The sequence below is a fragment of the Athene noctua genome, chromosome 22, assembly GCF_965140245.1.
Source record: "Athene noctua chromosome 22, bAthNoc1.hap1.1, whole genome shotgun sequence".
Classification (NCBI taxonomy): Eukaryota; Metazoa; Chordata; class Aves; order Strigiformes; family Strigidae; genus Athene; species Athene noctua.
This window is the reverse complement of record NC_134058.1, coordinates 2,887,058-2,899,639: the sequence shown is the minus strand read 5'-3', so window position 1 is coordinate 2,899,639 and position 12,582 is coordinate 2,887,058. Positions and strand designations below refer to the sequence as shown.

Below are 12,582 nucleotides of genomic sequence, written 5' to 3'. Positions count from 1 at the left end.
AGGCAGATAAAAGAATTGATAATTGCTGTGCCTTTGCTACAAGAGTATCAGAATGTTCTGCAAACAGTATCAGTGATGGCTCAGAGAACAGAAGATTTCTGAGGTATATAGTGATTATTATCATCAATTTCTCTAAGGCTTTTTAATCTAGAGAGAAATTGTAGAAATTTAATCAGAGGCAGAGTATTTAAAATTGGAAAGGGACCGTCTTACACTGGGAATGTATGGTTTGAGCGTGGCTCTTGGGTGCTGTGTGCTAAATCACTTTGGTAGTGAGATAGATGTAAAGGATTGGCTGGCACAGGAAGCAGCTTCAGAATCTACTCTGTAAACAGAGCAGTGTTGCAAAGCTCTGAGAGCCAGCTCGGGGAGGAAGACACTGCTTGTCTTTGAGTGCCTGTGACCACGGGCAGCTGAGAGCAGCAAAACCACACACTGCTCCAGCCTATGCTTCCAGCTCTGCAAGGTGTGGGCAAGGACTCCAGCAAGGCAGAGAGTGGAGAAACAACTGCTCTTCATTATCTTCACTGGTCACTTCATTTGGATGAAAGTTGAGCAGGAATATTTACGTGGGTACAGGGTGAAGAGCGTGGAGAGATGATTTGAAGTCAAGGAACTGTCTGAAAGTGCTTAAGCCTGAGACTCTTGGCAAACAGCAGTGCTCAAAGGTGGAGGAGGATACTAAAGCTAGGCACTCTCTGGGACTGAGCAACCTATCAAAGCTAAGACAGCAACTGGGACTTCGTGGGATCACAGTCCTAGGGAGAACAACAACAAATTCAGGAGTACTGTGGATTCAAAAGCAAAATAATAACTATTGCCAAACTTCCAGCAGCCACATCTACTTTGAAACTGAGGTTGGGACACCGTTGGAAAACATTCTGAAGGGAAACAACCTGTGCTGGCCAGGTCTTGGGAAAGCAGGTGGCCAAAAGCAGCCTTTCCTTCCTTGCTCCATTATGATCTCTGGTTAAATGTTCCTGTCCGTCTGTGGAAGAGGCAGAAAAAGCCACTGAAAATCACTTCCCAGGTCTGTTGCAAAAAGAAAAAAAAAAACATTTTGGATAGGAGTAGGTTGATAGCAACCTTCTTGAAGAATGTCTAGCCAGGACACTGAGGACTTTGGAGCAGAAAACCTCTCAGAGGAGTCTCAGATGATTCCTAGCCTCCCACCATATGACATGAATGACCAGCTCCTTCCCAGGGAGCCACGGAGTGCCTGGTGCTGCTTGGCATGGACTCTGGTGGTAGGCACCATGAACTCCTTGGTCTTTTTCATGAATTTGCTCCTGATGTTTGTTATCTTCACTGTTGTGCTGCTTCCTACCATTGTGGTAGTTTATTTTGGCTTCCAGTGCCACTCCCGGGTAAGTAAGCCACCTCTAAGGCAGGGCCATGGTTTTATTTTAGCCCATGGGGAACAGTGGCTGTAAAGCTGAGGCTAGATTCCCCAAGCTTTGGCTTTGTTTCCGTAAGGGGTGTGTATGTGTGTAGATTTTTTCACGAGGTGTGTGGGAGGTACATGTATAGCCTGGGCTGACAAGAACAGGTTCATGGTGGTTCCTGCTGACCTGCTGGCTCTTGGTTGCAGAAGGGAGTGGGCTCTCCTGCTTGGTGCCTGTGGCAGGGCTGGCATGTGCATTCATCTAGGCAAGTACAGGCTCTCTGGTTTCTGGGCTAATTGTCTGTAAGTAGTTGGTTGGCACCTGTACATTCAGTGTCGGTGGGTTACCACAAAAGCCTCGTTGGAGAGGCAGGGAGAGCACTGACAGGAGCTGCTTGTGACTGCCCAGGGTACGTGGGACCTCTTGGTCCTGATCGCGTGTGCGCTGCACTTTGTACAGTTTTTTTCAGTATAAAGTGATCAGAGATAAATCTACAGCATTTCACAACAAGCTTGCATGAGAATCCAATCTTGTGGGCACACCTGAATGCTGGCAGCAAGGAGCAAGATACATTTTTACTTCTCCCTTCCTCCAGTACTGTGGGAAATGGAAGCTTGATTGGGCAATAAAGTTGTATTCCCATGAAAATAACAAGCAGCTGTGACTGGTCAGATGAATACATTCTCTTGACAAAATTGCTGTTTGCATTTTAATGTCACAATATTTCTCTTTCCTGTGACCTCTGTTACTTAGTGCTACCAATCTGAACTCCTCCATAATTCACCCAAGACCTCTGTGGGCTCTGACAGGGTTTGTTACTTTCCATTTAAGGAAGCCCTCTGCAGTGTCATATTTGATCTGCCTAATGACTAATTATAGAACCATTAAAGTCTAACAGAATATATAATCCCTTCTTATGCCAATCTAACATTCAGATGTGTTCCCAAATGTGGTGTACAGTTTCTCACGCCAACAAATGAGTCTACTTTGTCAGTAAGGGCTCTGGCTGGGTGCATGTCCATGCCAGTTGGTTGCTGTCCTCTGGATTTCATTATTTCATTACTTATAAATTTCTTCCTGGTATATTTCTGTAAGTATTTTCAGAATCAGTTGACTAAGTATGGATGTGAAAAAGCGGTTATCCTGTTTTCCTCACAGGCAGTGGCTCAGACCAGCTCAGTATGGCTTCTCCTGCTGATTATCCTAAGTTAGAAGAGCTCTTTTACTTCCTACTTTTGGGAAAAAAAAAACCCAACAAACAAACCACACTGCAGTACCTTCTCCCAGCAGATAGAACTGACTCAAAATATAGTTGTTATTGGTCTCCTCGTTCCACAGAATCTGAACTAAAGGGAAGATTACTTGAATATTCTCAATCTGATGTATTTACCTGAGAAATATTGAAAGGAGAAAGTTTCCCCCCTTCCTTTTAATGAAATCTGTGCATCCTACCTAATCGCCCAAGTCCTTGGGTGATCTCTGAGTGAGCAGATCCCAGCATGGGTGGTAGGAAAGGATCCAACCATGCAGTAGGGTCAGCCATTTGCCCAGTTTAACCCAGTAAGTCTCTGCTGACTTCTGTGGACCTGTGCACGGATATAGCTGTGGAGGTCCCAGCCCACAGTGAGGGAGGAGACACCCTCTCTGCCTAGTTGAAGTGTAAAATCACGTTTCCCAGATGTGTAAACTCTCACAGCTCTGGGACAACTGCTTGTCTGGCAGCACTTTCAGTGCCAGGATATCTATTCCGAGGAGCCATCTATGTGTGGTGAACGTGCTCATTCTGTAGGTGGAATCTTAGTTTGCTCACTTGAGGCCTCTAAACCCTGGGACACAACAGCACGCTAAGATGTGCTGTTGACTGCAAACATTTATAGCTTTGGGGGATGTGCTGTAACTTTCTGATACAGCCATTGCATTGTATTTTTCAGCTGGCATCCCAGCAACATGAACTGTCAACCCACAGCTCCCCATCTCAAAGCTCCCTGACAAAGGGACCGTGCTATTGCTGTTTTCTCAGTACTGATGTATTTGCTGGTCTGAGAAGTTTGGCTTTGATTTTTATTGCTCTGAAATTATGAGAACTCTTACCTGCTGTAATTGGAAAGCTTTTCCTGATCCCACAGACTAATGAACAGGGAGACATCTGTCATGGTAATTGTTTTGTAGAACAAGGGCAGACACAAGTGCTGCTGCTAGCTGGAGTGAAGCATAATTCACAGAGAAATCACGTACCTCTGGGCCAGGCAATTCCCACTGTGGCTTTGACACCTTCTGGAAATGTTTTACTGTGGGATGCAAATGGGTTTGACGGCCAACAGGATGAAGTGGGAGGCTCTGGAGGGCCTACAGAGAGAAAAAGTGGCTCAGTGGAGTCTTGATTTACCTGAAGAGTCATGCAATGCTGTTTCATGGCGGGCTGCAACACTTTCCTTTTACGGTCTGTGGCTCTTGGGATTTTTGCGTGCAAAAGTCTTTTGTTTTATTGAAGAGTAAATCTTCACAAGAAATAAACTAATAAATTCTCCTTGGGAGAAAGTGCAGTGTGGGCCATTGCCTTGGTAAAATGATTGTTCTGTCTCCACAAGTGCAGTGTGGATGCAGATTCTGTAAGGCATGAGGCTTTTTCAGGTAGATTTAATAGGACATTGTCTGTAAAGCCCTTAAATCACTTTTCCCTATGGTCAAAAACTGGGCCTTGAAAATCATAAATATGGACTTCAAATTGAGCCAAAACGGAAAAAGGGAGGACTGCCTCCCAGAATTACCCCTTCCAGCTTCATTCTGCCCGACCCTCACCTTGGAAAACCTCAAGTTCTCCTTTGCACAGACGGTGCTCTCCAGTGGAAAGCTTTGAGGAGATGTAAAAGGTTTTTGAGTACAGCTGAGTACATCAGAAGTGAAAGCAGCTGTGTTGCTGTTAGCTGTAAGAGTCTTTTAAGGCAGACTTTTCATTTATAGGCATAGAGGAGGACTGTGACAGTATGGCTTGACAAGAGCAGTCCTTTGTCTGTGGGCTACTGCTTTTCAGTGCCTTCCTAGTAGCCGGAGGGTGATTTCTGCACTGCAGATCCATTAGATGGATTTAATTTTTTTTTAGTATGATGCGTTGTGTTTCTTGTACTGCTGAAAGAATATGGAGAAAGGGAAGGAAGCTAGGGGACATAACAATTGCCTGGAGCATTGGCTAATGCAGAACTGAGTGGCTTCACTCGGATCTCCTGCTGCCAGGATGAAAGGAGGGCTTTAGATACCCAGTTAGTGTTCTGGGTGCTTTGCAGCAGTGTGGGGTGAACAGGCTTTCCTGGCAGGTTTCACAGTGCAAAGAGATGCTAGGAGGTAGAAATGAGTACGGTGTGTACTTTAGAAGACAGAATACAAGGGGGTCTGTTCCAGGGCAGGAGTCTGGAGAGTCTCCAGCCAGCGGGTAGCTATGGAATGACCAGCCTCTATCTGCAGAATCTAACATCTTACAGTATTTTATTTAATTTCTTATAATTTCCAGTGTATTGTGGCATTCACATCAATGTGGCAGCAGGAGGCCTTTTTGATTGGTTTCTGCCTATCAAATGCTAAGCTGTGCTATTTGATGATTTAAGATTAGTGTTTCCTGCTTCAGGATCAGTGTGCAGTGCTCTTGTCTCACAGTGATGCTGGAACAATTGAAAGCTTGATTAAAATGAGTTGTCAGTGACAGAGTGTAGCCTGAAGACTTTCTTGACACTGGTGAGGCCGCCCCTCGATTCCTGGGTTCAGTTTTGGGCCCCTCACCCCAAAAAAGCCATTGAATGACTCGAGCGTGGCCAGAGAAGGGCAACGGAGCTGGGGCAGGGTCTGGAGCACAGGTCTGCTGGGGAGCGGCTGGGGGAACTGGGGGGGTTCAGTCTGGAGAAGAGGAGGCTGAGGGGAGACCTCCTGGCCCTCTGCAACTCCCTGCCAGGAGGGGGCAGAGAGGGGGGATGAGTCTCTGGAGCCAAGGCCCCAGCGCCAGGCCCCGAGGGAATGGCCTCAAGCTGCCCAGGGCAGGGTCAGGCTGGCTCTGAGGAAGGATTTCTGTGCAGAAGGGGCTGTTGGGCGTTGGAATGGGCTGCCCAGGGCAGGGGGGGAGTCCCTGGGATCCCTGGAGGGGTTGAAGAGTCGGGCTGAGCCAGCGCTGAGGGATCTGGGGGAGTTGGGAACGGTCAGGGTGAGGTTCATGGTTGGGCTGGAGGAGCTTCAAGGGCTTTTCCAACCCAGATGATTCTGTGAAAGATCACTGAGCTCAGCTTGGAGAGAGGGAAAAGGTGTGTCTTTCTGGGAAAGTACTGGAAACTCAAGGGTGCTTTGGTCACCACTCGTATCCACCACCAGCTCTGTGACAAGCTCTGTCTCACTCTTCCCACAGGTGCTGCACTCAGCTGCCCGCTACTGCAGAAGCATCTTGGATGACAACAGCTCTTCTGCCCTCATTATCCTTGGCTTCATCATCATGTCCCCTCTCATTGTGGTGGCCATGGCTATCTACTGCAGCCTGGCAAGGCGTCTCCGCCTCTTCATGTGCTTCCAGCCATACAGCAGGGCTGTGTACAAGGGGGTGAAGTGGCGCTGGTACGAGGAGGGAGGCCTGTGCAGCTGTGCCAAGGGGTGGAACACTCAAGTCAAGGCCTGGGTGTGAGTTTGCAGCACCAGAGGATCTGCCCTAGCCAGCACCCTCTTCTCTCTGCCCTGCCCCTCCCCACCATCCTCTCCCAGAATCACCATCCCGAGGCCTCTGCAAATGGAAGCTGTGTAGTACCTAGATGTGAGAAGGAAGATCTGTTAAGGACCCATCTCCTGCAGCTTTGTAAGTGGGTAGGATTCTGCTCACTGCGAGAGAAATACAGAAAACACAACTCCTTGATGGTAAAGATAGTGTTCATCCCTGAACATAACAGGGACTCCTCGCAGTGCCCATGGCATTCAGAGCACAGCACTGTTTCCAGTCGGGGCAGCGTGCTCTGCCTCCCAGGGGACATGGAGTACCTGTGGATAGGATTAAACGGTGCTGGGAGTGGCTGCTGACTTCACTACCGCCCTCAGAGAGGTCTCTTTGGGAAAGGTGGCCCCTGCTGAAGCATCCAGCCAAGACCAAGCAACTGTGGTTTTCTCAAGTGTTGGGCTGCCAATGTTTCTAACCTCTTGCAAAGGTTTCTGCAGGTCACTGCCTCTGTGATGCCACCCACTTTCCTACACATCAGATATTCTTCCCCCACTTAGCAATCCCCCTTTCCCATAGTTTGCAGCAGTGCTTAAGCTTCTTTCAGTGTTCCTGAGTCGGGTTGTTGGGTTGGCTATAGAAACAAATGCTGATTTTTGGGTCTCTTTCCTGCCAGCTGCTGATCTGAAATACGTTTCTCTGGTAATTGACGATGGTCATTAACCAGCGAATAGCTCCTTGCCCTTTATGCTGTGGTCGGGTTGTCTTGTCTGGGGCTAAATCTGGCTGAGGGCTCAGGTCAGTTTTAGGATTCCTTGCAGGAAGAGCTGAAGACTCGTGGCAGCTGCTCAGCACTACAGGTTCTCCCAGATCTGGGCTAAGAGCTTACACCTGCGAGGGACAGCAGATAATGTCTTGGTTTTTGAGGGTCACGGATACCTGGATTTAGGGATAGTCCTGCAGTTTAAGAATGGAGAACTGGAAAAGGTCAAACTGACTGCTGAGTGCTCTGAATCTTTTGGTGCCCCAGTAAGGCTGGGTATCTGGAGGAAACAGGAACCATTTCAGCACTGGCACTGTGTTGTATTCTGTGTGAAACAAGGACTGAATGGGCCACAGACTTACTGGCCATCACGGAAATGCAAGTATGGCAGCAAGATGGTGTCTGGGGAGCCTGCTGTGCTGAATATGCCATCTGCAATACCCAGAGTGACACATGGGACACCTGCAGCGTATTCCCCAGAGAGGAGCTGTGTGTCCAAAACTTGCTGAGTATGGGAACCCAGCCTGTGTTCCCCCTGGTGATTCTGCAGAACTCTCAGCAGGGCCTAAACTGATGCTTAGCTAAGTCAGCTGGATCTCCTTCTTGGTTTCAGTCATCTCTGAAGTCAAACCACAGATCATCTGTCATGACATGCCGCAAATTGCAACTGGGTGGAAAGCACAGCGTATGTGAGGAGGTGTGGCAGGGAGGGAATGGTAGTTTGATGCATGATTCTCTTCTTTCAAATCGCTGTGAGTCTCTGTAGCATTCACTTAGTGGGGTCTGTGTGCTGCCGATCACTGCAAGCTGTGCACTCCCACTGGCTGCTGTTCCCTGTCTCCCAGGTACAACCATTTCAAGTGTTACGTATAAATAAAGATCATGCCAGATCTCCACTGAGGGAGCTTCTCTCTGTTCTGTCTCAAACCACAGCTGTGTGGTGCCTGTTGTACCACAGTACCCATCACGGTAAGTTAAAATATGATTTCTGTTTTCTTTCTGAGGATTGTTTTTTCCAGTCTGTGTAGCCTGCAGAGCCCTAGTCCCATCCAGAGAAATAACCAGCGGTGCCTACAGGTGAAAGTGAATTGAATTGGCAGGAAACACCCAGTGGGATACTCAGTCCAGCCTCAAAACCAGACAAGACTGACAGATGGAGAGCTGGAGGTAAGCATGGCACTGTTGCTGGAGCTTGTTCTGAGAGACTAGAGCCGTTGGTTTGGGCTTTGGCCATCCCATCACCTTGAGATGGCCGCAGTGTTGGCTTTGGACGAGCCCGTCGTGCTGCGAGCAGATGGGCAGCAGTGCAGTCAATCCACACTGCGGGCTCCGTGTGTGTGCTCAGCTGAGTCATTCCACCGGCCTTCAGCGGGATTTATCCCATCCTCATTAAACCAGAGCCTCAACAAACCACCTCCACAATACTTCAGGTGCAACCGATCTGATCTTTTTCGATTGCAGTTCTAGTTGTTGCTTAAACGTTTCTGTTTACCAAAGAATGAACAAGATTGTTCCATCTGAGAACCTCAGTGGTTGAAGAAACATAGAGTTTGCATTTTAATGCTTTGCCATTGCTCTAGGATTTTGCAGGGTGAAAGTGCTGACCAAATTGTTCCGATGCCATTCAGGAGAGCAAGAATGCATTAGCATTTGCTCAGGCCCATTATGGGAGCATAATGCACTGCCTGACTTGAAAAGGGAAATAAAAGTGCAGCAAAGAATTGCTCTGGGCTTCTTTCCTTTAAGCTAGTTACTTCTGACCTTCCATAAAAGGATGACTATTCTGAAGCATCAGGCTCTCACGATTACTGTTACATCTTTGGAGGTTTTAAAGCAGTAAGAAAATTTATTTTTTTTTCTGTAAATACTTTGAAGCTGACAGATTAAGTGGATGGCGAAGGCAGTAATTCCACATTCCCACTTCAGTGTGGGACACATAGCAGTGGATCAGCTGATTGTCTCCTAGCAAACCCAACATAAAACATGATGAGGGTGACACATGCCTCTGTGCCTTCCTAGAGAATCTTGCAGGCTATTGTATCTAGTGTTTACAAATACAACCCTCTAAAAAGGTTCCTGAAACAAGGCAGAGACAGAAAATTTAGTGTCTTTCATTAAAACTAAAGATCCAGGCTCTAAAATTTGGAGAAGGCATCAGCAAGCTGGTCTGGCCTGGAGAGGCTAATGAACCAGTCCTCCTTCAACTCCTTCCTTTAATAAAGAGCCTGGGCTCCCAACTGATCCAACAGGATCATCTCATGTTGTGCCTCAGCCCATGGGAAATGAAACATCCATCCAAAAAAAAAAAAAAAAAAAAGCAATTGATCATACTGCCAACTCATTGCCTTTCTTCCCTTTCAGTGTGGCCTTCTGTTTCCTCCCTACACCTCTGCTGTCAGTCTCTGTCTCATTTTGAAGAGTTAAAAGGACAGGAATAGTTGTAAATTTGACAGGATTGAGGGAAAAACGGAAGAAAGTTCTCTTTCATGAAAAGGAGATATTGTGCTACGGGATAATAAGGTTTTGCCTGGAGGCAATGTTTGCTGCCTCGGTACAGATATTTGATGCGAGCTGTTGTTCCTTTTGCTCACCTGTCATTTAATCCAACTGCTTTCATAATGAAAGTGTTCTGAAACCTAGCTATGGTGCAAGTATTGTAGCGAACCATTCCCACTGCTGCCTCTGCAGAAGAAATTAAGAGATACTGGCAACAGCCTTTCTAATAAAACAAAAATTGATTAAATTTGGTATTTTATTTTACAGAGAGTTTTAATAACAAAGGGGAAATGAATCTACCTGAAAGCACCCTTCCTCTCTGTAGCAGAGCTGACCTCATGTCAGGTAGTTCAGGCTGTACCTCGGGGTGTCCTGGCATGGGCAGAGAGCACAACAATGCACTGCAAGCAGTGCCGTAGCTCTGATGTGAAGCTGCTTTGATCCTAAATTTCCTGTCAAGAATACAGAGACATCCTTAATATCCTCAGCCTTGGATCCAGTCCTGGGGGCAGCTGTGCCAGCCTGCTTCCTGCGGGGCCGATGTGCCAGGCAGGGCCTGTGCCCACAGGTGCTGGGGGGGGAGAGGCTGCTCCCAAGTGATGCCTCTTCTAAACTCTGACAGGCAGAGCTTTGTTCTGCGAGCTCCCAGCCCAGCACTGAGCTCAGAGCATTGCTCTGCTTAGCAAGCTGCTGAGGGAGGACAGAAAGACATTTATTTTAACAGCGTTTTTCGAAGTCCGAATAAGTATGAATTTAATTTCCCTGCAGCATCTCCATGATTCAAAGCCATGGCACTAACCTGGTACCGATGTACCTCAGAAGGCACTGAAATGTATTTCTACCCAACAAGACTTGGGTACAAGGCAAGGTACAATGTTTATTTGTGCTTCCCCTCTCCTCTGTCATCACCGATCAGTCTGGATCCAAAGCTGATGCAATCAGTAGGAAGATGCCATGTCTCAGTGGGTGTTTAATCAAGACTTGGTCCTTCACATCAGGGCTGGAAGAAGCTGTTCTAGCAAAGGGGAAAATAGAAGAGTCATGCCTGGGGACATGCTAATGCAGAGCTGGACTCCTAAATCCACACACACACAAATGTACACAAGGGGGAATCATGCAGCTGAACAAAATATATGAGGCCTTTTACAGGCTTTTACCTTGTTAATAATATGACTAAGGGAGCCATTTGGCCTGTTGATGCTGCTTGTGTGCCTCCCTTTCACCCTTCCAGGTGGCTTCTCCAACATGGAAGGGTGTTCTTGGTTACCAGTACTTAATATTTTGTATATTATCCCTTCCCTCTTAATTTGTTATCAACTGCTCACACTGCTGCATAGTCAAGCTAGAACACCCAAGGACCAGCTTTCATACACCTAAACAAGGTTTCAGGAGTCCTGCAGCCCAGGCTCAGCAGTCCAGGACTCAGTTGCTATAGCAATACAGGTTTATCAGCCTACACACACTCGCCTGCGCTTGCCAGCGCTCCTGGCTTTGTGTCAGGCTTCAAACATCAGGCGTCTGACTGCTGGGCAGCCCTTGGAAAATAGCACGAGGGCCTGGCAAATGAGCAGTGCTGCGAGCATGTATCGTTGCCTTCTAGGCAAAAGTGGTATTCGCAGCCAATACTGTGCAATAGCAGCGGTTTTAAAAGTAGATGTACCTACTGTAATACTGTATCTGGCTTTGCACGAGGGAGGCTGCCCGGCTGGGAGGCTCTCGGGCACACGGCTGCAGGGACAGCAACCTCTCAAGCCCAGGAGTAGCCTCAGTGCTCTAGGAGGAGGAGGAGGATGGTGGAGTTGCCTAGAAAGATGAGCAGCATTTTAGAGCACTAATTATACATATCTGTGGGTGGCATTGGGTTTCTTCTAGGGTTGAAAAGCAGACTCTTGAGGTCCCTTCCGCTCCTACTCAGATGATTTTGCATGTTTTCTTTCTTTTTCCCTTTTTTTTCTTTTTGATCATTCACCTGGTCTAACTGTTAAGTGGCTACAAGGTTTTTGAATCAGCCATTGCTGAAGGGCACCCAGCTCTCCTGCCCTGCCTGTCGGTGATTAAGTCACTCACTGTCCTTAGGACAAACTCTGCTCTTAATTATAAACATCAGCTTGCGAGTTCTTCATCATCTGTGAGTATGACCCAGCCAGCCTGGTAAGATATGAAGAGCTCTTCAAGGCTATGAAAAATATCCAGAATGACATGCTGAAAACATTACTCCGCACTTTGCAAAATGAACCAACGTTTGCAGGGAGCGTTTAATTTCTGCTGTGTGAATTCCTAGCGTAGAAAAATCACCCAGAAAGAACTGAAAGTGCTGACAGTTGGTGCCAAGCAGGCAATTTACCTTAAGCCATGGCAGGATATATTCTTAGTGTGAATGATATGGGACAGCTTCCTTGAGTCAGATTTATGAGAGGTAAGAGAGAAGTGCAATATAGCTGAAAGGGAGTGAATGACTCCTAATTTGTAAAAGTTTCCTCCTCACGAGGAAGTGCTGTTAGTCTGTCCAACCTGACAACGCTGAGCTGATTACCTCACCCCTCCGCTTCATGGGCAGACTATGTCAGGGGACTCAGCATCACTGTGGATAAATGTTTATGGAAACTTTATGTACAGATTATATATGGGTTTAATATGACAGAATGGAACGCTGTGGCAAGAGGAAGAGCTTCTCTCAACGTATTAAGGAATTTCTCTGATTTGTACTGTGTGTAAGAGCTAGTGATGAATAAGCCCATGGTCTCCTGAAATAAAGAACAAATTCTTCTCTCACACAAGCGTAAACCTGGCCTAGAATTACTGAAATCAGTGAAGACACTCTGAGTTTGCAGCAGGGTAAATTCTTCAGCTCAAGGGAATGCAGAACCTCTACAAAACACAGGGAAATTCTAAGCCAGTGGAAACCAGGGACTGAATAACCAGTTCCCTGCCTCCCTGCATTTGCCAGCTGAAGCCTCTGAGTCCAGCAAAAATTCCAGCTGAAACGTTGAAGCCATTTCCCAGTGCTCTCAGCTGGGTATTGGTCCTGTGAAGCCTTCAGTTATTGGAGCACTCAGCTGGGGGCAGTTCAAATCAGAACCATCTGTCAAGCTGAACCGAAATCAGGAAGATCCTGTAGAGCCAAGGACAACACAGCGTTTATGGGAAGGATGCTAAATTCCTCCTTTGAGGAAGGCCAGGGGAAAGGAAGCTGGAACCTGCTGCATGTATCATGAGAGGAGGTTGAAGGCAGACTGTTAGATCCAAGGGTAAGGCTACGGCTG

The 12,582-nt window shown here is 47.1% G+C and overlaps 1 protein-coding gene across 1 annotated transcript; it reads left to right on the top strand.

Moving 5' to 3' along the window:
• The first annotated feature begins 306 nt into the window (after positions 1–306).
• On the top strand, positions 307–8,282 carry TMEM278 (transmembrane protein 278). The gene is made up of 2 exons (XM_074924831.1): positions 307–1,367; positions 5,770–8,282. Exons 1-2 carry the CDS (start codon positions 1,098–1,100, stop codon positions 6,037–6,039), a joined length of 540 nt encoding a protein of 179 aa, XP_074780932.1. The 5' UTR covers positions 307–1,097; the 3' UTR covers positions 6,040–8,282.
• The last annotated feature ends 4,300 nt before the right edge of the window (positions 8,283–12,582 follow it).

Excerpts from the sequence above, each read along its gene's own strand:
- TMEM278 (XM_074924831.1), top strand. The coding sequence starts at position 1,098 with ATGTCTAGCCAGGACACTGAGGACTTTGGAGCAGAAAACCTCTCAGAG. Across the intron at positions 1,368-5,769 it reads GCTTCCAGTGCCACTCCCGG|GTGCTGCACTCAGCTGCCCG; the intron begins GTAAGTAAGCCA and ends CTCTTCCCACAG.